This window comes from Oryza glaberrima, chromosome 6 (assembly GCF_000147395.1).
Source record: "Oryza glaberrima chromosome 6, OglaRS2, whole genome shotgun sequence".
NCBI classification, from domain to species: domain Eukaryota; kingdom Viridiplantae; phylum Streptophyta; class Magnoliopsida; order Poales; family Poaceae; genus Oryza; species Oryza glaberrima.
The window spans coordinates 26,774,214-26,801,227 of record NC_068331.1 but is presented as its reverse complement, the minus strand read 5'-3'; the positions used below and the strand labels follow the sequence as shown (position 1 = coordinate 26,801,227).

Sequence of the window (27,014 nt, the reverse complement as noted above, 5' to 3'; positions counted from 1 at the left end):
CCTAGAATACGTAAACCTGGAGGAGAGGCGTTCACCTAGAAATAGGTAACGTATTAGCGGATACTTTTTCCAAAAAGCCCCCTCAACTTCTCCTTCCTTTCCCAAATCGCGCTCCCCTCCCTTCCTCTCCTCCTCGCTTTCCACTCTCCTCCCCCACTTCCATTTCGCGGCTAAACATAGGCGATTAGGAGAGCGAGCTCGACGCACGCGCGCAATCACACACCCACGAAAATTTTCGATCCACGCGATTTCCCCATTCGCTCCCGAATCGAGGCCGCATTTTTTTCGATCGAATTTGGGGTTCGGATCGAATAATCCTGTAGGTTTTGCTCACCTCTTCGATCGTCATCTCCGGCGAGCCGGTGACGGTGGTGATGGTGATGGTGCGTGGCTAGGCGCGCGTGGCGTGGTGGTCGGAGGCCATGAACATCGTGCGGGGCGTCGCCGATCTCCTCCGCAAGGCGCCGGCGCCGCCGCCCGCGCCGCCCGCGGTGCCCTCCTCCTCCTTCGGCGTCCGCGAGGGCTCCTTCCATGGTGCCGACCAGGACGTCGCTCCCTCTCCCCGCGTCGTCTTCAGGTACTCGATCACATCCGCTCGCTCGCTCGCTTTCCGCCCTGGGAGAAATGTGGCTTGTTTGTTTGTGCGGGCGCTAGGGCTTGCGTGCCTGTGCCGTGTCGTCGTTTCTGAATTTCGGATGGGATTTGCGGTGATTATGTGGCGAGAGAGAAAAATGTGCATGTAATTTTTGGGGAAAGTTGTCGATGTATTGCAAGCACATTGCTAGTAGTCCCTAGATTAGCCTGAGTTATTTACCTGCAAGGATTCAGAGCGTGTTTCAGTGCTAGTTAGTAATACATAATATTCTGATATGTTTAGTTTAGCTTTGCCATGCCACGTCCATTCCCTGCAAAATAATTCAAAATGGTTGTACATATGATTTATGTTGATGCGTGCAACCATGGAATGAGAGTTCATGCTAAATCATGATATGAAACAAACCTTTGGATGGCTGGCTTCAAGGACAACCAGCCAATTAGCTTTTAAGTGAAGCTTCCGTCCTCAAAACCAATTATAGCAAGTGTTCAGCTATCCCATTCCAATGCCAAGACGAGGACATGGACCGCCTCCTTCTCGAGCTTCCATGCCCTCTTGCAAGCTTCACTTCCAAATACCCGGTCCTCCCACTCTGCATCAACAAGCCCATCAAATCTGACCTCTAGCCTCTGGTTGATAGGGTGGTCAGAAGCCTGCCAACATGGAAAGCCGAGCAGCTATCGCCACCAGGGAGAAGCGCAAGAAGCCTTTGCTAGATTAGTCGCAAAACTGTCTCGTGAGATATAGCCCTGTTCTGTAACTTTTTCTTTTCCTTTTGCTCAGCAGCTGTACGAACTCCTCACTTAATACAATGATCAGCAAATCCTATGCATATTCTTGAAAGCCAAATAAACAACTAAAAATAGTATGGCTGGGGTGCATTGTATTGTTTAAACTTCTTTTCTTATTTGGTAGGTAGCATACGTGCTCAATGGAATGATGCTATGTGGCTTATAGCAATGCTAAAACGTCATCCTATGTCATTATCACTAACACAATTGCTATATTCTTGTTAGACAGGCTCTCAACTATAACATCTGAGGTTCCATTATTTTATTTGTTAGTGGTACTTAATATGTTAATTTTCCTGGGGTATGGTAATTGTGTGGTGTATAAATAAAACCTATAATCAAATCTCAATTTTTTTTGTGTGCTACGTCTGCACAAATGTTTCTCATTATGTTTCATTTTGTTGCAGTGATAGCACGGAGGAGAGAGTCTTAAATACACTATGGAAGAAGTATGAGAATGCCCTCAATAAGGTATTTCCCTGAAAGCTTGCTAGATTCTGTTCTAGGATATTTGTTTATGGACCTCACCTGTACAACAGTTTCAAGTGTCTGCTTGATGTCTCCAACTTTCAAGCATTCTTCACTTTTAATTAAAACCACTCGTAAACTGTTTCACACTAAATATTCATGTTTCTCAATGTACAATTTTATATTCTTAAGAATGTAAGGGCCTGTTTGGCAGGGCTCCAACTCCTAAATTTAACTCTAAGAGCTGGGTCTGGAGTGGAGTTGTGGAGCAACCTGAACCCAGCTCCTAAATTTAGTTCATTTTGTGAGAGCACTCTAGTCTGCTCCACTCACTTTTAAGGTGGGGCTGAAACTGTTTGGCTGGACTCTAGCTCCAGGAGAGGTAGAGTTGGAGCTGGAGCTATGCCAAACAGGCCCTAAAATTAAACTGCATAAGTGTGGTAACCAAACTGTTTACTAAATGCTACTTCCTCTGTTTCACAATGTAAGTCATTCTAGCATTTCCCACGTTCATATTGATGTTAATGAATCTAGATAAATATATATGTCTAGATTCATTAACATCAATATGAATGTGGGAAATGCTAGAATGACTTACATTGTGAAACGGAGGGAGTATTAGGTGCTTTTAGAGAATATTCAATAACTGTCTATCTTTATGTTGTATGATTTGTTAACCAGTTTTTATTTAATACGCCGTTAGAACTCAATTGAAATTACATAGTAATGCTGTACTATATCTTACGTCACTTTGTAATCATTTACAGGCTGAAAAGGAGAAATCCCTGCAAATTTTTGTCTTACAATTTGTACAAACATTCAGAGATTGGGGACCATACCATAATATTCATTTGGTTGATCAAGAACAAGGATCTGATGAAACAGTTGTAGGATGCTCTCACGGGCATCCTTCTGAGGTCATTCTTATCCTGATTCAGGAGATGTCTATAATAACATCAACTATTGCAGAAAGTAAGTGGCTTTACTGTATAATGAGTACCCTACTGTTAGAAGTGTCTCCGGTTTCTCTTTGATGCGTGTTTTTTTTGCTCAGAACTTTTTCTTGTGGTGTGTGTGACTATGTAGATTCCCGAATTACCATTCTATGCCCATAGAAATATCTTCAAATGTTCTATTGATTCTTGAGGATGGTACCAATGTTTCAAGTGGAATAGCTTTTGGTGGCTGCTTTGATAAATAATAAGATTACAATTGTTCTTGTATTGAATTAGTAGGTGGCAACAGTCCAGAATCTTCTCCGAACTATTCAGAGCAACCAGGAGATCTGGGATTAAGTACTGAACGGCTACATGTTTTGGAGTGCTTGACAATTTTGACTCGTTCCATGCATAACTGTAGAGTATTTAGCTATTATGGTGGTGTAAATAAGGTTACTTCTCTACTAAAAGGTAAAAATTCTTCACGTGTTGAAAACTCAATTCTAGGAAATATTCTTTGTATGTGCTGGATTATTTTTCCAGGCTTCTTATTCTGCTCTATTTTAAACAGATTTTTTCCTTCTTTCCCTTGCTCAACGGTGGCATTCTTTTTCTTATTCTGCTCTAATTTAAATAGTTTTCTTATTCTGCTCTAATTTAAATAGTTACATTTTTTTTAGTTAGCTTAGTCATGGTTTGTTGACTTCTCGTTTTTGGAATTATATTCTCACTCCTTTCTCTTTGGTATATTCAGCTGCAGTTGCTCAGCTCAAAATCCAGAACAGTTTGCTTGCTGCAGATAACCACGTCTCATGCCAAGCTGTAGAAAATATAAAAATGATGCTAAATATGCTCAAATACATAGTTACAATAATTTCCAACTTCATGAAATTGGAGCCAACTATCTTGAGGATTCCCCATTTTCTCAATTCCACTAAGTGTGCCTCATCAAAAAATCATTTGGCCACAGTTACTCCAAGCACTTCAGAAAGTGGTATTTTTGATACACTTCAACGTTGGCAACAAAGGGCTATTGTTCTTGTGATGGGAGCTGGTGGTGTCAATTCGTTAGTAGGTAAGGCTGCCATTTTAGTTGTGAACTGATATTGCTGCTATAGTTTTTCAATTTTGTTTTACAAACTGTTATTTGAACACTCAATTCGTTATAATGTTAATTAATGCAGTGGTACTTACTGGGTTATCAAAATCTCAAATGAAATAGTGTATCTAGTATAGTCAGGTTAATTTTCATGTTTTCTTTTTTGTAATTTCTGACCAACGAATCATGTGAAGTATCAAACAGAAGACAACAATGAACAATAGCTGTTAGAATGATTGTAGTATTTAGGAATTTTAAACGAAAGAGGTGACTAGGAAGAATAGCATGCCTGCTAGGAAATCTTGATGTCATGGGAGGGGATATTAATGCCAAAAGGAATTACAGAATGCCTGCATAATTCACAGATTAAGTTGGCTATTTTTTAGTAGAAGAAATTAAAATGTAAGAGTTGAAATTTTGTTTTAATTTACAGAGCAACAAATGAAGTCATTGAGTGTATGTGTGCTGCTAAGAAGGCATCAGAATTCTGTTGTCACACTATATGTAAATACCTCGTCATATGCACCACAGTTCAGAGGCAGTGCATGTGAGAAGATATTTGCTAGTAGATCCACCTGTAGCTAACATGTCACTATATTGACTATTATTGAATTTTTATAATTTTGTTAGTTTTTATAAATTTAGTTTCACTGCAGAACTTTTGCGGGTCATTCAGAGACTGAATTCGGAGCAGTGGACAGATCTTTCACTTCATTTTATCACATTATGCACTCTGCGATCAACTATATCTGGAACCCGTGCCCAGAATCATGTTAGAAGCATTGGTGGTTTGGAAATTCTACTTGATGGGCTAGGACTCCCTTCAAGTAAATTTTTAGTTTTGAAGAATTCATCTATCCCAAAAGATGAAAGGTGCAAATTTTAGAACCCGGGAGCACTTCTTGTCTATCATTTGATACTTCCGTTTCCATTTTTCGTTAGTGTGCCTTATGCCTAGAAATAGGATCACATATATTCTCGATAGAATTTGTTAGGGAAGACTGACAATTTTCTAGACCAAAGATAAAATTGTGGCATAACATACAACACGATACAAACAATTGCTTTGAATTTTATTTCGAATTTGAAGGTCTGGAAATGGATTTAAATATGAATTTTTCACTCTAAGAATGATTCAAATCTAAAATCTAAATCATAAAAGATATATTTGTTCAAATTTGAAATGCATGCAAGACATAATTTAGTTTTTAAAAAAAGGTTCGGCAATTTCAGAATTATATTCTAATGATTTAAATTGCAGTTAGATTTTTTAAACAAATTTTTGAGCAGAATGCTTTGAGTGTGAAACATATAGTTACACCTTTTTTACACACACATTCCTCCTTTTCAATACCTTGGTAAGGGGTGGTAATTGGGAGGGAATTCCCCCTTTACTTTGCCTAAACAAATCTCAGCCATCTGTTTTCATTAATGACCTAATCTCCAACTAAACTCCCTATCAATTTCCACCACCTCTACCAAGCAAGATGCTGGGATTAAAAATCAAATTCCCATCTTAATCTCACCATCAATTCCCTCGTGTAAACTTCCAATCCCCTTCTTTCGAGTTGCCAAACAAGCCGATTAGGTTATGGATTTGTCTGTTGCTTGTTTAATAACGCATAAAGTCTATTATAAATTAAATTAATTTTCAGCCTTTAGGCACTTTCAAAAGACTTGTGATTAGTGAAAAGCGTTTTTTTTCCTTTTTAAATTTGCCATTGTATTTTTCAGTGACAACCTTCTAGATTAGTAATTCAGATATACTCCCTCTGTTCTTTTTTATATGATGTTGGTTTGTTCATTTTTTAACTAACCAACGTCATATATTTATGGATGGAGGTAGTATAATTTTAGTTCTCACCTTCCATATTTTCTTCTCAATTTTATGTTCTGATGTTACTTTGCTTTTGTAGGGTTGAAGTTCTTCTGCTCCAAATATTATATTTGGAAATTCTAAGTGAGGCAGTGTATCCTGTACTCTAAACTTTATTTATTGGTTTTTCAATTTCTGAATATCAATATCCTGTGCTATTCTTTAATTTAAGTAAGATTCTTGGTCATATGACTGGGACTAACTGATTTACTAGTTATTAACTCCAGCTTATAATGAATTTGAAGAATTAATGTGCACTTAAATTAAAGGCAAAATTTGCTATAGGACACCGAAAGATTGCGGCCTTTGCTGTGAGACAGCCGAAGATCGTGTATTTGCTTGTGGACACCGTAAAATAGTGGTAATTAGCTGGCGGACATCGGCTGCATTATTTTATTATTTCTGGTGGAAACGGAGAGAGAAACTTTGGTTAAAGACAAATTTGCCCATGGGCCCACTTGTCAATCTCTCTTTCTCTCTTCTTCTTCCTCTCTTTGTCTGTTCATCTCTTTCTCATTGCGCCGCCGCCGAGCTCTGCCGTGGCCATGAAGCAGCATCAGCAGCAGGAGGCTACGGCCTGTTCATCAGAACAGCAGATTGTTCCATGGCTGAAGCACAACAAGAAGTCGCAGCAGCAGCGAAAGGGTACTGGTCTTCTCCCTCCTCGCCGTCGTCGATGTCCCCCACTCTGTCACCTCCACCGGCGGCAGCTGTCCATGGAGGCGGAGGAAGAGCGGAGGAGTCCACCATCGCCGCCGCTGCAACGCCAGCCGCACGGAGTTTGGCTGCAGGGGACAACGGCATGCAGGTGAGTGGCCATGGCGAGCATGCTGGGTTGAGCTCCGGGCGGCGTCGTGGCCGGCAAAAAGGATCTGGGCGGCGCCAGATCCTTGCCAATCTAGGTCAGTACATCGCCGTCCACCCGCGCGCGCACTCGCATGGCCAGCGGCAGTGGCGCTGGCGCCGGCCTTCCACTCGAAGAGCTAGGGCTTGACGGTGCTGTACTCGACGCGCTCTGGCGATGCGCCGCCGCTGCCGCCCTGCCACCGTCGCGCCTCTGCTCCGCTGCGAGGAAGAAGGGGAAAAGAAAAGAAGAGAGAGAGAGGAAGCCGTGCGCCGGATGCCGCCATGCATCGTCACCGTCGGCGGTGAACCCCGGCGATGTGCCGCTGCCGCCGCCCCGCTGTGGCCGCCGTCGCGCCTCTGCTCCGCTGCGAGGAAGAAGGGGAAATGAAAAGAAGAGAGAGAGGAAGAACAGTGTCAAAGGGTTATTTTGGTACTTACACAACTCTTTCTCTCTCCATTTCAACCGAAAATAATAAAATAATGGGAGGAGTGTCCAGCAGCTAATTACCACTTTTTTACAGTGTCCACGAGCAAATACACGTTTTTGGGTGTCTCACAGCAAAGGCCACAATCTTTCGGTGTCCTGTAGCAAATTTTGCTTAAATTAAATTTATATATCATATACTGCTATCGTTTTTTTCCCCAAGTTGGATTCTTGACTGCTATTAAGATTTGGAAATGTCAACAATCTGCAATTTTTGTGCGAAAATGGACGTGTACACAAATTTGCAAACTGCATTTGTTGGCCTGCATTTATGATTCTGGAGTTCCATCGGCAAAGGGATAACACCGGGCCTTCACTTGCATTAGATTCGATTTCTGGCCCAATTTATTTTCTTGATATAACCGAATGGAGGGAGTACTCTGTAAAGTTGAGCAATGCACTTTGCTCTTTTATTATTCCTTCAAAGGTTATAAGTTACTGTCGTAATGAAATTGCTTGCAACAAAATCTCTTTATCTATCCCATCAGCATACCGAGAGCAATCTGTGAGATGGTTCATAAGGGTTCTTATGACAGTCTTCCTATGCATCAAAGCTTGTACTAGTGAAACTGAATTGCCAAACCATATAAAGTAAGTTTGCTTTTTATGTATTGCCATGATATCTTGTCCATTAGAACAATTAATTACTCTGCCTTTTGCTCTGTTTGATATTATTAAGATGTTTAATTGAAGTTTTTTTAAAGCTAAGATATGTATGCCCAACAGTTGGGGTTTATTACAAGTTATATCATTTAATTGTCCTGATGTCAATCAATGCCAACTCCAATATATTAGTGGACTAGTTGATTGCCATGTGTTGAACATGCATTATTGTTGTTTCAAAATTTGAAAATTTCACAAATATTTGCACAGAATTTCCAGATAGTAGATAATCTCAACACAAGTGAAATTAGTAGATGATCAAATCCTTTTTGCAAAATCCGACAAGTAATACACGTACATACATGCACAGTTCCATCCACAGATATCACGCTGGTTTGATTATTTAAGTAATGATGGAAAGATGACTAGGAGCAAAAGGTGCTTTTGTTTTTGTAGTAACCTAGTACACCTTTGGCCCTTGAACTCCACTGTAGTCAAACCGTTCCTTTTTCAACCCACCTTCCAAACTGCACAAATAATGGTGATTATGGTTGACATCGTGGTGATTTCACTTAACACGCTCCTAGTCCTATTTGGCTGGTTTGTCTTGGACATTGTCAGTGGCATCACTCCAAGTAATACCCTCTTAAGTGGAACTTGACTTAGTCCACTCAGCAAAAACCATTGTCATATTCTGCCAATATCACAGTGGAATAGGATTTGTGGTGTCATTTGTCCATGTTTGGAAGTTGGAGGTGCAAAAGAAATCTACAATTGAGTTCAGGGTGAAAAATGGATTGTGAATATAGTTTGCGTGCCTAAAGTGGGCTTGTGTTACAAAAACTTACCACCATTGACTAGTAATCTTCTCAAGTACACCATAACTGGTACCCATGCAATGAATCAGTAACATGCAGATAATATTGCTACACACAGTATGATTGTTTTCTTATTTTAATTCATCGAATGCATCCATATTTGAAATGACAACCTTTTCTGTGTATGATGTGACTTATGCACCAGGATTTTGGCCAAAACCCTTCAGCTTTACATGATTCGCACATTCAGAATGGTTCTTGTTTCAAAACCAACTTTACTCACAGCTTTTCGAGAGGAAGGTGTATGGGACTTAATATTCTCAGAGAATTGTTTCTACTTTGGGTCATCTGTAGAAGACATGCAATTTCATATTGTCGCAGAAGTTCAAAATGAAGATATTAACGGTAATACTGAACCCACTGATTCTGAAAGCTTATACCTATCGGATGTTAACATTCTTCAGTTGGAAGCCATTTCCTTCTTGGAGTATGCTGCAACGCTTAATGAAAACAAATATAACCTGGTACTGGTTTTTCTCTTATGTTACATTGTAAGTTTATTGTTTTTGTCAGGTTTTAAAGCTCCTTCTAAAAGATCTGTTTTTTATTCATTTTCTCTTTGTAGCCAGAATGCTCAGCACTGCTGGAAGCTCTTGAACACTGCATTTATGATCCTGTGGTGGTCAGCATTCTTCTTAAAAGTTTTCGTGTTATTCTACAACTCGCCACAGAACAAACTCTAGTTTCATTTAAATCCTTGGATGTAATTACTGGAGTCCTTAAGGCTGCATGCCAACAAGCAAAAGAACTACAAAACTTCAGCTGTTTTCCTAGTGATGATGTTATCAGCAGTGGATATGGTTCTAAGATAGAAAATATTGAAATGAGTTCGTCAGGAAAGAGAACTGAGTATGCTATTATTTGTATAGAGTTAGCTTTGAGCCTCTTCAAGGAATATGTCACCATATCTAGCTATGGAAGAATTCTAATTTTGCACAATCCTGACTGTATTGAGTGTTTATTCAACTTATTCCAAGAAAAGAACTTCCGCAAGCATGTACTGGAGCAAATTTTTGCTTTATTCAGGGTAAAATTGTGCATATTCCAAATTTTCTCTTTTGATCTTGTTAACGTTTGGAACTACAACACTCTTACAGTTTACTTTAACCAGTTACCTCCATCATCAAAACAAGATCATGCAGCAAAATTACAGCTATGCTCCAAATATTTAGAGAATTTCACACGAGCAAATGAAAAAGAAAAGGTTAACTCAGAATTGTTGGTTGATCTACTGGTCAACATGAGAGAGATCATTATGATGGATCGCATGGTACGTATCAGTATACGCCTTTGCATATAATAGTTGAAAATGTCAATAGTGTTTGCTTAATACCATCAATGACAATATGTTGACAAATGTACTCCATTTTGTTAGTACTATCAAAATCTATTTCGCGATGGAGGGTGCTTTCTGTATATTGTCTCTTTGTTGAATGGAACATTCAATGAGGCAACTGGTGAGCAGTTAGTTCTTAATGTTCTTGAGACATTGACCTTATTACTTGAAGGAAATGATGCATCCAAGGTAATCATATTGATGTATGCGATTCATGCAATTATCCCATCTGATGTGCTAACAATAACTCTGATTTGTCTTTTTTAGGCTTCCTTTAGAATGCTAGTTGGTGTGGGTTATCAAACACTGCAGAGCTTGCTACTGGATTTCTACAAATGGTTGCCAAGCCCAAGCGAGAGACTCTTACATGCATTGCTTAGCATGCTGGTTGATGGGAAATTCGAGATAAATGAGATAACAACAATAAAGGCTAGTAACTTTCATATCTTAGAACCAATTAACATGCTGCTATCATTTCTGGGTCCATTTACTTCAGTCATCTATTTTTAATTATTCTCACAAACATTTCTTTGATTTATTCCTTCAGAATGAAGATGTGGTTATATTAGTTTTGAATATTCTACAAAAGGTATGCTCCTTTTCTCTATATCAGGCATGCATATATGATTATGATCCACTGATAATTTCCAGTTATATTTCTTTTGCCTTTTTGTAACATCCACAATTTCTGATTGGCAGAGCAGCACATCACTTCAGCATTATGGGCTTGTTGTTTTGCAGCAGTTGCTCAAGCAATCCATTGCAAATAGAACTTCTTGTTTCAGAGCAGGACTGCTTAGTTATCTTCTTGATTGGTTCTCAGTAGAGGAAAGGGATGATACTGTTGGTCAAATTGCAGACTTAATTCAGATAATTGGTGCACACAGTATTAGTGGCAAGGACATTCGGAAAATATTTGCACTCTTACGTTGTGGGAAGATTGTTGCCAAGAAGAAGCATAGTTCTTTGCTTTTGACATGTCTCAGTCACATGCTTAAGGAAAAGGGACCAGAAGCTTTCTTTGAGTTCGATGGTCATGATTCTGTGCGTCCTGCCATATTTACTTGTCAATTGAAATTTTCCTTAGTTGTGATGAGTAATTTAAATACTCATAGATATCTACGTGATATTAAGAACTAACTTTAGAGCATTTTAGTGTTGGTATGGGTCAAAATTAGGAGTACTTTGAACGCTACAAAAGGATTCATATGTGAGGCGATATCACTATGAAAAATTTAGGTATGTGATTGCTAAAAAATAGGAAAAAAAACAAGGTGGGCATTTAAAAGGACACCCCCAAGATATTTAACTCTTTGCCACTCTTAAATGTGGCATTTAACGATTTGCCACTGGACCCACATGTCATAGAGAGGGCCCACATGCCATAGACTATGAGTGGCAAATTGTTAAATGCCACATCTTAAAAGTGGCAAATAGTTAAATGTCTTATTGTAGGATTTTAGGGGGTTGATCTTTGCAATCTAGGCTGCTAGACCTTTTCTGTAATCCGAGGCTTACCTTTTTTATACGAGACAGTGTTCTCCGGCAAAAGTGTTGATCTTTTTACTTTTCAAAATTATGGTTTTCCAAATGCGTTCATGTTTTATTTTTTAGGTTTCTAGGCATGCGTTTTCTGATTTTTCTTCCTTTTTCTACTTGAAAAATTTAGAGGTAATAAAAGTGACACTTGTTGCTTTTGACAATGATCTGCCAAATACCAACAATATCATTTTGTTTGTTTTCATTCACATGCCTTTTGAATGTACTCTGTTTTATGTCTCAAATAACATCCATTACTTTGTTGCCAGTATTTGATGTTCTGATTGACTGACATTCTTTCTTAATCATTGAAGGGTATAGAAATTAAATCACCATTTCAATGGCCTTATAATAGAGGGCTATCCTTTTCCTGCTGGTTAAGGGTAGAAAACTTCCCAGAAAATGGTATGATGGGCCTCTTCTCTTTTTTCACAGAAGATGGAAAGGGGTGCTCAGCCGTGCTTAGCAAAAGTGCTCTAGTATATGAGGTAATGGTGGTTTTCTTACTTACTCAAAATAGCAATTTCTAGCATTCAAAGTTTGTCCCAAAATATAGCAACTTCTCCACCTACATTCTCTTCTCAACCAATCACAACCTTCCGCCATTTAATTTCTCCACCAGTCCACCTACATTATCTTCTCAACCATTTGCAACTTTTCCCCATCACCTACTTCCTTAATAGCCGTGTCCAACCCCCAAAGTTCTCATATTCCGGGACGGAGGTAGTAATTCATAAATTTGGATGGACACATGATTTTTTTTTTGGTTTCTGTTTGCTCTCCATTATGGTCTAGTGTTGCAAAACTAGATTATGCCACTCTTTACAATGGCAGAACTACCTCTGGAAACAGCCTTAATGAGTACATTATCCGGCATTACAAGTTCTGGGGCGAGGTGTGAAGGGTGTACTGATTTGTGTGTTTTATTGGGAAATATGTATTTTCAGTGTGCAAATTCACTCTTGCTCCTTTACATATGCCATTTTAGGCCTCAACACGGACTTTCCATTTGTTCGTCATTTCCCAAATGTTGACTGTAGGATACCCAGTTCTGTAATAAAATGGGTTTGGAAACCATCTAGCTGTTTGATCCAAATCTGGAGCATGCTCTACAGATCTTGAAGTACTTTATGCTTTTTTCTCCATTGGAGCTGCAAATACCTTACTCTGTAAAATTTATCACTTTTGCTGCAGTTAACATTTGTATGAAAAACTCTTTTCTTTGTCTGTTTTGACAGTCTATCAATCAAAAACGTGAGTGTGTTTTGTTGCCACTAAAACTCCCATCAAAGGAATGGATATTCCTTTTTGTTACTCATACAATTGGGAGGGCTTTCTCTGGAGGAAGCCACCTGAGGTGTTATGTGGATGGGAATCTAGTATCATCCGAGAAGTGTAGGTGAGCAAATCCTTTTGCATTCATATTTCCCAGTAATGTTAACTTCGGCCGAAAATTTTGCAGATTCTGTTTGGGAGTAAAATGTGTCAGAAATAAGTTTGATTCACAAAGTGCTTCTGTAATATGGTTGTTTGGAATAAGGACTCGTCAAGTTTATTTTGCTGAGCTATTTCTTGTACTTTATTTGTTTATGCAACACAGCACAGCAACACCAGTGCTAAATGGAATCATAATCATACATTTGTCATTATAGATCCAATTTGTTTCTTAAAGTTCCAAAATGTATAAAATATTTTGTTTGTAAGTTATTTGATTTGTTGATATTCATAATTCACAAATTTCGCAACATTCATGGTACACCTCTTTGTTACCCTATCCATTTACCAATAAAATGTTGTCTCAGAATGCATCCAGTCAAACTTTTTGAACTTGAAAAACTGCTTGCACAATATCAAATTTTAATAACTTTTCTTGACATTAGTGGAATAATGGTCAAATTTGTAAGTTGGAACCAGATCAATGATTGCCACATTGATAAGAGAGTACTTTTTACATTCATTGTTGAAAATGAAGGACCTTAGTTTGCACAATTTTTTGAGCACGTAACTGGTACTAAACGTAACCACTAAAGTATCGTCTCCTAAGTATCATGTTAGCTTTTAGTCAAAACAATTTACATGTAAAATAAAAACTTACAGTTTCTGTTGCTGTTTTTTCAGTTACCCAAAAATGAACGAGGCAATGACTCACTGCACTATCGGTACAAAATTGATGCCTGTTGGTGAACAACCTATTTCAATTGGTTATGAGAGAACCTTTGCCTTTACTGGTCAAATGGGCCCAATTTATGTGTTTTCCGATGCTCTCTCTTCAGAACAAATAAAAGGCATATATAATCTAGGACCAAGTTATATGTACTCTTTCCATGGTGATGATTCACTATACAGGGGGATTCTGGATGCAAGAGATGGAATTTCATCAAAGATCATTTTTGGTTTCAATGCGCAGGTTCCATTTCTCTTTACTAATAAGTATGATACTATATTTACTTCATCAAGTGTAACACTCCAGCCCAGCTAGTAGTAGCCCATGGGTTTAATATATAGTGGTGGGATGGGATTAGTCCAACATTCAGAGTTCAAGAGAGTTTGGACAGCACATAAGCCCAATGAAACCAAGCATAGCTGCTTTGGGTTGATTCCAAAGTGATAACAAAATGCCCAGTGATTTTTATATGTATCTGTAGTGTGCCCCTTGAAGGCTCCAGGGACAAGATTGAGAATGAATTTTGGGCCTGAGTGTTACCTTAAGAGTCAGATTGACTAACAGAATATTTATTTTCTAATAGATTTTTTTTTATTTCTCCTATCTTCCCAGGCCAGTGACAGTAGGAGTCTATTCAGTGTCTCTTCTGCACTAGATAGTGCTGACAGAAGTACATTTGAAGCAACAATCATGGGTGGAACAAAGTTATGCTCGCGACACTTGCCGCAGGATATTATTTATTGTGTTGGTGGTGTCTCTGTATTTTTTCCTCTCTTCAGTTGCAATGCTGTAACTGATGGTGAGCAATCTTGTCATACATCTGTCATCAATGGCAAGTTGCGAGCTGAGGTCATTGAGCTTGTCGCATCTGTCCTGGATGCAAATGTATCGAATCAACAACAGATGTATCTTCTTTCTGGATTATCTATTATGGGCTTCTTGCTTCAGTCTGCTACACCTAAGCTGTTAAATATTGAAACACTTTCTGCACTGAAGTATATGTTTGATGTTCTAAGGAACTGCGGTAATCTCTCTCTCTCTCTCTCTCTCTCTCTCTCTCTCTCTCTCTCTCGTGACTATCTGACGATCGAAATAGACATCTTGACATTATTGTTTTTCCCATTTATTCAGGCATGTCAAAAGTTCTGCTGAAAGATGCTATTTTACAAATTTATTTGAATCCACAAATATGGGTACACTCAAGCTATGAAGTGCAGAGAGATCTTTATATGTTTTTGCTAAAATATTTTGAAACTGATGGAAGGTTTTTACCACTGCTTTGCGGACTTCCTAGGATCATTGACATTGTGTGCCAATATTACTCGGAGTATGTAGATTGTAGGTGTGCTGTTGGTTCCAAGTCTTTGTTGCGAACAGGTAACAAGCAAGTTGTTGGAGATAGACCTAAGATAGAGGAAATCTGCAAGCTTCGGCTTCTCCTTCTGAGTTTAGCAGAAATGAGCTTAAAGTAAGCACATCCACACTCCAGTTATTTTTTTATTCCTCTTCATTTACCCTCTTCATCTTAGTCTTCTTTCATAGATGTGTCAAAACAGTAATAAGATACAGTAAGCTGGTACCAATCTTGTAGCTTTTTTTGGCTTAGCTCATACACAAATTGGTTCACAGGTTACAAGTTTCTCTAGCTGATATAAGAGCCCTTGCTTCCCTTTTTGAGAGGAATCAAGATGTAGCATGCGTTGAGGACATACTGAAAATGATCATTCGTGCTCTTTCAGAGGGCCCAGTTTTATCATCTTTCTTGGAGCACGTAAATTGCCTTGGTGGCTGCTGCATTTTCATCAATCTTCTTAAGAGGTAACATACTTTTATTGTTTACAATTCATCTCTGTTTCACATATCATGCTGACAGTACATTTGTTCTGTAAAATTTTGATGTTCAGATGAAATTGTACTTTTTTTTTTTTTGCGGGGCAGATGAAATTGTACTTAACCATGGTTAGAAATTAAGTTGCTTTTCTTTCCAAATTGCTTGTTAGATCTAAAAGTACTAGCTGTTTACATGCAAAAAAACACAAAATTTCCATAGCTGCTGTTCTCTTTTGACTCGAACACAGTTTTTTTTTTTGGTTTTTAGTGAGTGCCGAGATAGCGCTTTGCTGTTCCTCCTGTCTGTATTGACATTTAAGCACTGAGGTTATGTTTAGATACTGTTTGTCCATTAGTTAAATAATAATATCTATGATATATGCTAAAAAGTTTCCACTACTTTGAATTTAAAATATATTCGTTGGTACTCCCACTTTTGCATATTGCTATTGTAAAACAGAGATTCATCTAAATGTTTAATGTTTTGTTTTTACAAGGACCTATTTTTTTTCATATTATTACCAGAGTTCATGACTTTCAGAACGTATAATTTCTTCCATGTGCCGTCTTGCGTAATGTATGTTGTGAGTTGTGAGCTTTTGGTATATATCCAACCTTAGTTTGTTTTTCAGGGAATCCGAGCCAGTTAGATTGTTGGGACTTCAGCTTGTTGGAAAGCTTATGGCTGGTATTCCATCTGAGAAGAAAGGAGCAAAATTATTTACATTACCCATTGGGCAATCTAGACCCTTGTCTGATAACTCAAAAAATGAAATAACAGCAGCATCTCATCTATTTTTCTGTACAATATCTGAAAGGCTGTTTAAATTTCCACTTTCATATAATTTATGTGCAGCTTTTTTCAATGTCCTTCTTGGTGGAACCAGTCCAATCAAGGTTATATTGCCAACTTCATGTCATATTAATATTTCATTTCTTCCTTCTTACTACCGTTTCACCTCAGTGGTAAGCCGTTTTCTCTGTATAGGTCTTACAGGAATATTCCCAGTCTGAACAGTCCAAAAATAAGAGTTGCAGCACTTCCCACTTGGTTCCCTTCTTCCTTCCTCAGATCTTGGTCTGCATTTTTAGATATTTGCAATCTTGTCAAGATTCTTCAGCGCGTATAAGAATCTTAAGTGAACTTATTGGTTTGCTAGATTCAAACCCTACAAACATTGAGGCTTTAATGGTATTTTTTTTTCTCCTTTGGTATATGTAAATTACTTGTTTTGAACTAATCCTGAATAGATTTTATCAGGAGCACAGTTGGAACTATTGGCTTGAGACATCCACAAAGCTTGATGTATTGAAGGAGTACAGTTTAGTTTCTACAGGTGAGCTTGACAATGTGGAGATTGATGAAGTAATTCTTGTGAGGAAATTGTATGCATTGGTCCTTGCATACTACCTGAGTGCTGTAAAAGGTGGCTGGCATCAGCTTGAAGATACAGTTAACTATTTTCTTTTAAAATTTGGCCAGGTTGGATAATAGTTCGTTTGTTTGCTTTCTCTCTTTCTCTTTCTCTATATGACCAACTTGGAAGTATGTTTCCTTTTGTTCTGATGACATTACTGAGATTCATGAATCTGCAGGGACAACTATCAAGTTCCTATTTACTGCGGGACATACTTGATGACATTGTTGGGAGCCTGCTACAGACATCTTCAGAAGAAAATATTATCCTTTCACAGCCATGCTGTGATAATGTCTTGTATCTTTTGAAGCTTATCCAGGAGTTGCTTTTCAATCAAATAGGAATCAAGCTCTTGGTACAATCCATTGTTTTGAACTGAAAAATATTTTTTTTATCTATCATGTGACATCTGTTTCTTTTCCTCCTTTCACAGTTTCCATCTAATCCTTCAGAGGAATCTTTATCCAGTATTAAATGGAAAGATGATATTAAGTCTACACTAAATGAAATTTTAATTGATGAAAGCCATAGCCAATATAAAAGGTACTAATTTTTCTTTGTTTCCTGAAAAATATGTGCCTTATCAACTATATGCTCAAATATTTGTAACTATATGTCCCTTTTCAGAATCTTCTCTTCTTAAAAACTTGCCTTACGAATATTTATTAGGTGGCAAATGGAAAAAAGATATTAAATCTACATTTGAACTGTTAGTTAACTGTTACGAATATTTATGGTTTGGCTGGCCTTACTCAACAGCCATTGCATTCAGCCAGGTGTGTTGAATCCCCAGTACTTGTTCTTATCAATTGATGCAAAACCAAATATGTTGTCACTAGAGTGTACTCCCTCCGTCCACAAATATAGGGATTTTTGGCTCTTTTGAAGAGATTAAAGTAAGGAGTAAAACTGTAAAAGACTATAATGCCCCTCAATAAATGAGGAATAGCTGGGGAGTGGGAGGGTAGGTAGGGGTAAGATGGGGTTAAAATTAAATGAAGGGTAGTTGGATGGGACAAGTAGTACTCAAAATTCTACATTTGTGGATAAAATTGAACCCTCAAATCCATGATATTTGTGAAAAAGAGGCATTTTATAGTTCAAAATCCTATACTTATATTTTGGAATGGAGGGAGTAAGATCTATCCTTCATTAACATGGTGCACTAGAATCTTGAAATGTTAAGTAAATGCATAGGTAGGTCATTTGTAGTGATAGTCAAACAATTTGATACTGACACTGTTTATAATGACCTGAAGCTAACTGTTTAGTTGCTATGCTTCACAAGGTTCAATCAACCCTTAATAAGTCTGTCAATTTTTCCAGTTTTCCTTGGAAATCTTGCCAATTTGCTGACGAGGATGAAAAAAGTGAGGATTGGTGGAACTTCTTTGACAAGGTTTGGGATCTCATTTGTAATTTGAATGGAAAAGGACCAAACAAATTGCTACCAAAGGGTCCAAATATTGAAGTCCCATCGTTGGGGCAAAGAGCACGTGGATTGGTGGAATCTCTAAATGTCCCTGCTACAGAAATGGCTGCTGCTGTTGTTTCTGGAGGTATTGGTACTGCATTAGGTGCAAAAATAAATAGATTTTCTGAAAAAGCTACATTGTTGAGGGAAGAGATATTCCCAAGGGTTTTCTTTCACCTTGTAATTCTGTATCTCTGCAAAGCTGGATTAGAAAATGCATCTAAGTGTGTTCTGCAGTTCATGTCACTGCTTCCTGTTCTTATTTCAGAAGATGAGCAAAGCAAAAACAAGCTGCACTTCTTAATATGGTATGCTTAATACTGGAAGCTTTGTTCTAAGTATGCTTAAAGCATTTTCTTAATCCCTTTCGTGATACAGGTCTTTACTCATTACAAGATCTCAGTATGGGCAACTTGATGATGGCGCACGTTACCATGTTTTATCACACTTGATCCTTGAAACTATCATATGTGGAAAATCCATGCTTGTTCCTAATATATTGGGCAGAGATGATTCTATGGAAATCGGCGACAGTAATAAAGACACCGGGTTCATTCTTAATTTTGTACAGAAGGACCGTGTACTTGCTGCGGTCTGTGCCTTTGTCCTTTAGCTTTGGCGTTGACTTACAAATTTTCTACACTATTGAGTGGGATGTGTTTCAAGTTTTTTGTATCTTTGGTAGATGGTTTTGATCATACCTACCTTTTCCCCTTTCTTTTGTGTTATTGAACATCTGATCTTTCATTGCTGTTCAGGCCACTGTTGAGGTTAAGCACATGAAGGCAGTTCAGGCTGATCGCTTAAGTCAGTTGGACGAACTTCGATCTAAGCTCAATGAGCACTTCACCGAAGAGACACAACTGGAGAAGATGATTGAAGATAACATACATATTTCGATCACTTCTGCTCTTTCTGCAGATGACAAAAGAAAAATAGCTTTTCGGCTTGCTTTTGATGAGGATCAGCAAATTGTTGCAGTAAGATTCTCCATTAGTTTGCCAATTAATGTTTTGTTTAGGAGCACCTAATTACTTTCTTTTCTTATCAGGATAAGTGGATACATATTTCCCGAGCTTTGATTGATGAGAGGGGACCATGGTCTGCTAACCCTTTTCCAAATGATGTTGTAACTCACTGGAAACTTGACAAGACTGAGGATAAATGGCGGAGACGACTCAAACTAAAGCGCAACTACAAGTTTGATGAACGCCTCTGTCAACCTTCATATTCTAGGAATGAAAGTACAGAGGCTTGTGTTGATCAAAGTTCTTTAAGTACCAAAGTTCCCTTGAAACTGAAGCGTTTCCTTCTGAAAGGTGTGCGAGCAATCTTTGAAGACAATGCATACGAACCAATTGAAGACACCAATGATACAGGTGAATCTTCCCAGAGTAGTCTGTTAGAGAACCAAAACCCAAATAATGTCTCAGATTTATCAGATTATCGCACTGCCGTTCAGAATAAGAAAGAATCAGCATCTAATAATGGAGATAACGATTATACCAAGGTAAAAAGGATTTTGTCTGAAATCCACCTGAACTTAGCAAATAAATGTTGATTTTGGTCCATCATCCATTTTTCAGGTGCTATGTTCAGTTCATTGTGTGCTTATAACCCCAAAGAGAAAACTAGCAGGACAATTGGATATTACTCGGACCGTTCTACATTTTTCTTTTGAATTTTTGGTTGAAGGAACTGGAGGATCATCTGTATTCAGCAAGTTTAAAGAGATAGAGGATTCCGATTGCAAGAGTGATCTAGGAAGTGTGGAAAGACTTGATGGAGGCCGAGACTATGTGATCAAAACTCCGAATGGTGTCTTGATGCAAAAACAATCTAACAAAATTAAACATCACAGAAGGTGGAACATAACCAAGGTATGCCTTTCCTCTCTCTGCCCCTTTTGCTTGCTCACTATCTTCATATCTTACCTTACATGTTTCAGATAAAAGCAGTTCATTGGACGCGCTACCTGCTACAATATACTGCAACGGAGATATTCTTTGACGATTCAAATGCACCCATATTTTTAAACTTCTCATCGCAAAAGGATGCTAAAAATGCAGGGTCTCTCCTAGTTTCCCTCAGGAATGAAGCCTTGTTCCCTAAAGGAAGTACCAAAGGCAAAAGTAGAGTCATTTCATTTGTTGACAGACGAGTTGCACTTGAAATGGCTGAGAATGCTAGGGACAGATGGATCAAGAGGGAAATCAGTAACTTTGAGTATCTGATGATTCTTAACACTCTTGCTGGACGGTCTTACAACGATTTAACTCAGTATCCTGTATTTCCATGGGTACTGACTGATTATACATCAGAAAAGCTTGATTTTAACAAGTCCTCTACATTTAGGGATCTTTCAAAGCCAATTGGTGCTTTGGATGAAAAACGCTTTGAGGTGTGGAACTGATGATTGCATGTTTATATATTAGTAATTGTCTAATTGACATCCCTTATGTATCTTTTATGTAAGCAATATGCTATTGGGCAGGTTTTTGAAGATAGATATGTTAATTTCGATGACCCAGATATACCAAGGTTGGACCTTGAATCTAAATTTGATCCATTTCTTTAATTTTTCTGTCCTTTATTTTTTTTATTTGAGTTAGTTGACAAAATGACTAATTTATTCCTGCAGTTTTTATTATGGATCTCACTACTCCACCATGGGAATTGTTCTTCATTACCTTCTCAGGCTTGAGCCTTTTACAACTCTGCATCGTAGCCTCCAGGTTGCTGATTTGATTTTACCTTTTTATAATGGCAAACATATTACCCTCTTGTTATCAAAGTGCTATCCATTTTTTACACAGCTTTTTTCATGCTATATTTCATTAAAAACAACATTAATATTTTTTTTATCTTGTTCACTTTTATGGATGACACTATACAGGGTGGCAAGTTTGACCATGCAGATCGCCTCTTCCAGAGCATCGATAGTGCTTACAAAAACAGCTTGTCAAATACAAGTGATGTCAAAGAGCTTATTCCTGAATTTTTTTACATGCCTGAGTTTCTTGAAAATTCAAATTCGTATCATCTTGGTGTTAGGCAGGATGGTGAACCTTTAGGTGACGTTGTTCTCCCTCCTTGGGCAAAGGTAATTGAATAGTTTTTCTTTGATAGATACCTATGTGGTTGCTGCACTTGGTGTCTCGACTGTGAGTTACATGCACAGTAGGATAGCTTTGTTGTGATTCCAATCTGTAATGACATTAGTTTTTCAGGTAAAATAATGTCAATTAGTTTGGTTCCTCTAAACACTGGTGAATATACTACTGACTTCATGTTATTTACGTTCTTGTGAATTGTGGTGTTAACATGTTATTCACATTAACATTATTGTTTATCATATATACAGAATTTGACAATTGTGTGATGTGGTATAAATATAATAGCTCTCAATATAAAAGATATTTCTTCATGCAAAATCTGTCATGTCTCTCTCAACTTCTTTTTGAATTTTGAGTTGGGATGTCTGTTGATTCTATCAATTAGTAATGTCTCAAGGAGCTAAAATTTCATAATTATCCCAGTGCAAGTTGATACGACTCTATTTAGAATACTTGTTAGTTCTGTAAACAGAAGACTGCTATCTTGCCTATACATATCCAATTAATTAATACAAGGATGTAGGGCTCTCCAGAAGAATTCATTCATATCAACCGAGAAGCTCTTGAAAGTGAATATGTGAGCTCTAATCTCCATCACTGGATTGACCTCATATTTGGTTACAAGCAGCGTGGACAACCTGCTGTTGAGGTGCAATTAGGTCACTTTCGGTATCTCTAATAATACAATGGAATATTACTGAATATACTTTAACACATAAATATTTTTTGGGCAGGCAGCAAACATATTTTACTACGTTACATATGAAGGCGCAGTTGATCTAGAAAATATGGATGACTTGTTGCAGAAATCTGCTATCGAGGATCAGATTGCAAATTTTGGACAGACACCAATCCAGATTTTCCGGGTGAAACATCCTAGAAGAGGGCCTCCTGTCCCAATAGCTCACCCTCTGTATTTTGCACCACAGTCAATTGCATTGACTTCAAGTGTTTCTAGTACAATCAGCCACATGTCTGCTTTGTTATTCATTGGCTTGTTGGACAATACAGTTATACTGATGAATGAAGGACTCATATTGTCAATAAAGCTGTGGTTGACAACACAGTTGCAATCTGGTGGAAATTTTACATTTTCAGGACCACAGGTTCTTCCTGACTACCTACGTCATCAAACAAAAATTGTATACTAGTATATACTTTTGTTGATTGCATTCTTTCCTTTTCTTTTTGTAGGATCATTTCTTTGGAATTGGCTCAGATGTTATTTCTCCCCGCAAAATTGGCACTTTCCTGGCTGAAAATGTTAATTTTGGAAGACAGTGCTTAGCAACCATGCAAATTAATAGTGATAAGTATTTGATTTTATGTGGAAATTGGGAGAACAGTTTCCAGATTATTTCTCTTAGTGATGGAAGAATTGTTCAGAGCATCAGGCAGCATAAGGATGTTGTTGCCTGTGTTGCAGGTACCAGATACATTTTTTATTCTATTCATTTTCTTTTGAAAAATCCAGATTTGATGAATTATATTATATGTTAGAATATAACAAAAATCCTCATCTGTTATGTGAACAAGTTCTACAAAGAGGTTGCAAATCCATTAAATTTAGGCCCATGTGGATTCATAAATATCAGGCTTAGGTCCCTCAAAACAAGCCATAGTTCATCCATCTCATCCGATCTTGTTCTCGAATGTGCAAAGTGTCCGAGGTCACATATTATATATATATATATATAGCAATGGAGAGAAACATCTGGTAGAATGTGGGATTTTTAAGTCCTGGGAAAGTCTCTCAAAAGGTGTTAATTAGAATTATCAAGAGGAATCCTACCTTCTTTAATTGACACTAGGAGGTACTTATACCTCTTGATACCTCCCCAAGAAACGTAAAAAAACTTAAAGAATGTAGTCTATTGACAATTACATATCCCCGGTTTGCCTATAGCTATTTGGGTAATAACTATAATTTTTGGAAATAAAAATTGGATAATGACTGGGATCAACAAGTTTATTTATATAGATAATCATGTGATGTTATATAAGTATAACAGTTTCTAGACATTTCTACTGCTTTTTAGGTTTGTTTGATGTTTCTTTCTGTCCTCCATATGTTGCTTACATTTGCATGGTGATCTCCCTTATGACATATTGGTTCAACCTATGAAGTCCTTGCCCTTATTTTCCCTATTTTGTAACATGCAACAACACACATGTTTGTGCTGCAGTTTCATCTCGTGGAAATGTTGTTGCAACTGGAAGTTATGACACAACTGTTATGATCTGGCATGCATTTCGTGGCAGACCAAGTGATCATGTTGTAATGGAAAGGCCGGTTCATATCTTTTGTGGTCATGATGACATCATAACATGCTTATTTGTTAGCACAGAACTGGATATTGTCATCAGTGGTTCAAAAGATGGAACTTGTATATTTCATACACTGCGTGAAGGAAGATATGTTCGATCCATTCGGCATCCTTCGGGCATTGGTTTGTCAAAATTGGTGGCGTCGCAGCATGGAAGGGTAGTATTTTATTCTGAGAGTGACCTTTCCTTGCACATGTATTCCATCAATGGAAAACATATTGCTTCTTCAGCATCCGGTGGACGCATCAATTGCATGGAACTTAGTTGTTGTGGACAGTTCTTGGTTTGTGCTGGTGAGCATGGTCAAATAGTTCTGCATTCTATGCATTGTCTTGACATTATCCGGAGGTATGATGGAGCTGGGAAGACCATTACTTCTTTATCTGTGACCCCTGAAGAGTGCTTCCTAGCAGGAACCAAGGATGGTAGCTTGCTTGTGTTTTCAATGGAATCTCCTCTGCTTAGAAGGAAGAGCATGCCACGGACAAGGATAAAGCCTCCCACTGCTAGTTAATCCGTAGTTAATTTATAGCTACAAGAAATTGACAAAAACTACCTAGCTTCAACTTCAAGCGTAAGTCAAAAAGTTTTTTAGTTGAGTTCCTTTCTCATGCTTGTCATTTCAAGGGAATTTTCATACGTCCTTACTTTAGTGTGATGCACTTTTTACACCCTCTTTTTTAAGAGGGAGAGCCCACACCCTCTACATTTTCCATTAAGGAAACATCACAGATCTTACACCATGTTCCCTTTTTTATTATAGTTTCATTATTTTATTTGCTTGAATTTCTTGTAGAACCTCAAAAGAACATGCATCTTGAGTTGTCTCGCTTACTAGAACAGCTTATAATGCACACGAAAAAAGTGTTTAGACTCCTTGTTCACTGGAAACATATTAAGATTGTAGTTAGTTACCTTTAGCTACGCCAGGATGGACCGTGCACATCATGGATATAGAGGCCGGATGTTACTTTGTAATCTTGAATCTATGATGCATTGATCATTGTCATTGTCTCACCACACAATTTTGACTATCAACTTTATTATATATGTAATGAAAAGGTTAAAAACTAAAACTCAGTATAAGCACATTTGTCATGACAAATCTAATATTGGCATCTCTGTTTTTATGCTCCCGTAGTCTTTGCTAGGGAAGTCTGGTAACATGTTTTCTGAAATGCCACATATCTCTGAATGGGGTGAGTATTTGCTAGTGAACTAAAAGAAGCACATGTGAAGTTTGGTTCTTTGAACTTTAGTAGTGATGATAGATCATCTACCAGTTCCAAAATTTCTTTGTCAGGTTATTTCAAACTTAAACTGCCAAGTTAAATTTTTCTTTCAAAGAAAGCTCTGCCAAGTTCATTTCTTTGGACTGTGAATTGTTAGCATTGATTAAACTACGACAGAATTCTCACCAAATGTACTGACTGGTTAGTTTGTTTGAAACTTGCTGCAGGTTATTAGCAGAAAAAAAAATCAAGATTCTTTTTCACATCATGTACATAAAGCGGAGCAAATATCTGGAATAAGGATTCTCGAGCTACTCTACTGATTATGATCCATGAGCAACATATCTGACAATAGTAAAACTAACACGCGTAAGAAGAGATCCCTAGCTATCTGATTTTCAGGCTAAGCATGATTGTCTCGATCACTTGATAGGAACTAACCTGACATCCAAAATTAGCAATTTTGCAGTAGTGTAGCATACCATTTCTGTTGTTTTAGTGGAGAGGCGCTGCCATTAATTTGCCCCCCAAACAGAGAATTAATTTGTCCGTATGTATTAGCTAGCTGACAATTCTGTGTTCACCATAGTGCTACATTCATTGTGATCTAGAGATGAGTGGTAAATTTTATACTTGATCAGTTGTTCTCGCAATTTTCTGAGGATGGAAGTATGCAGTTCTTTAAGTATGAAGGTGCATTATGCCCCCCCCCCCCCCCCCCCCCCCCCCCCTCCGAATTCTTTGTTCCCAGATGTCGATCGTTATGCATGGATGTGGCCAGTTTGGTAAAAATAATTTGTTGATGTTCGGCACAGATGTCCAGGACCAGAAGCTCACTGATATACTTGAAACATTTTTATTTCCGTCTTCCTCTGCGCTTGCTCGCCGCTGGGTGCATGTGACTCACCAACGGATTATTGAAATGGATAATTTGCACTGCACTTTGAAAACTATACTTTCTTTTCTAAAATGAAATAATTCAATTGGATTACTCCGACTATTTGTTTTGAACTATTTATTAAGTTTTCTATAACAATCTGCTCAATAACCTGTTTTAAGCTGGACCGTTTGAAGAGATCCTGACTACTTACCTACTCTTGAAGTTGTCATTTGTTGTACTATTGGTCCCAGGTTTTAAGCATCTTTCGATTCAGCCACATCATTCGTGTGTAAAAAGGAGGGCGCGTGATCGATGTAATCAATGGGATGCATCATCTTAATTTGTACCCCGAGCACATGAAACCCCATGTCTTTCTATCTGTTCATTGTGTGTGTAGACAAGCGTACGTCTGTTGTGTGCGCCTTCTAAGTTTTTTATTGGCTCAAGATGGGCAAGAGGAGGGGCGACAATGCGACATGCCATCTCTTAAGTAACTGAAATGCCCCGCGTCAAGTGCTCGACGGGTGCCGCGCCGTCCCAGCAGCGCGCCTCACCACATGCGCCGTTACAGCAAATCATTCACATATTACGAAAACGTTCTGAGAATATGTTTCATTTTTGTTTCACCAACAATGTTTTAGCAAGTATACTCGTGTTGTTTCAATATATATAGATCAAATGTTGCAGTGAATTAAAACATCATTTCGCTATTTGCTGAAATATTGTTTTTATACATGGTGAAACAGCTTTAAAAACCATTATTTTATACGTTGTAGCAAAATATTTCATGAGCTGATTTGATTGTGTTTCAGCTTTTTAAACGATTAAAATATTTTCGATCTACTTAGTGAAACAATTTCGATCTACTTGGTGGAACATCGCCCGATTTTTGAAAAAAAAATCGGACGTCTGATTTGTATGCGTCTCCCTTAAGTAAGTTCGATTGACATTGTACTAATTCAATTTAGACTAAAATTGTTTTATCATCTAGGTGCTTATTAGTCAAATAAAAAGTTATTCACTCCGTCAACTTTTAGCTGTGAATTTGGACCATCACTACCTCCACCTCAAAATATAACAACTTTTAGCTATAAATTTGGACACTTGTCCCTTTGTAAA

General features: G+C 37.9%; 1 protein-coding gene across 3 annotated transcripts; it reads left to right on the top strand.

The window, feature by feature from the left end:
• The first annotated feature begins 26 nt into the window (after positions 1-26).
• LOC127776075 (BEACH domain-containing protein B-like) lies at positions 27-25,709 on the top strand. 3 transcript variants are annotated; one of them, XM_052302398.1, is made up of 40 exons: positions 27-577; positions 1,794-1,857; positions 2,622-2,826; positions 3,090-3,263; positions 3,547-3,867; positions 4,548-4,764; positions 5,808-5,861; positions 7,284-7,688; positions 8,724-9,042; positions 9,144-9,605; positions 9,690-9,848; positions 9,954-10,103; positions 10,182-10,343; positions 10,462-10,503; positions 10,614-10,958; positions 11,768-11,941; positions 12,692-12,852; positions 13,572-13,860; positions 14,230-14,641; positions 14,749-15,085; positions 15,247-15,435; positions 16,080-16,344; positions 16,436-16,639; positions 16,709-16,930; positions 17,044-17,220; positions 17,299-17,408; positions 18,192-18,647; positions 18,718-18,931; positions 19,098-19,319; positions 19,391-19,849; positions 19,926-20,219; positions 20,288-20,740; positions 20,834-20,880; positions 20,981-21,074; positions 21,236-21,442; positions 21,979-22,104; positions 22,190-22,561; positions 22,650-22,881; positions 23,642-24,357; positions 25,243-25,709. In XM_052302398.1, exons 1-39 carry the CDS (start codon positions 423-425, stop codon positions 24,295-24,297), a joined length of 9,606 nt encoding a protein of 3,201 aa, XP_052158358.1. In that variant the 5' UTR covers positions 27-422; the 3' UTR covers positions 24,298-24,357; positions 25,243-25,709. The 3 variants fall into 3 exon arrangements, with proteins under 3 accessions (XP_052158358.1, XP_052158357.1, XP_052158359.1); XM_052302397.1 differs by having other exon boundaries at positions 3,087-3,263; XM_052302399.1 differs by lacking the exons at positions 22,650-22,881; positions 23,642-24,357; positions 25,243-25,709 and having other exon boundaries at positions 3,087-3,263; positions 21,989-22,104; positions 22,190-22,321.
• The last annotated feature ends 1,305 nt before the right edge of the window (positions 25,710-27,014 follow it).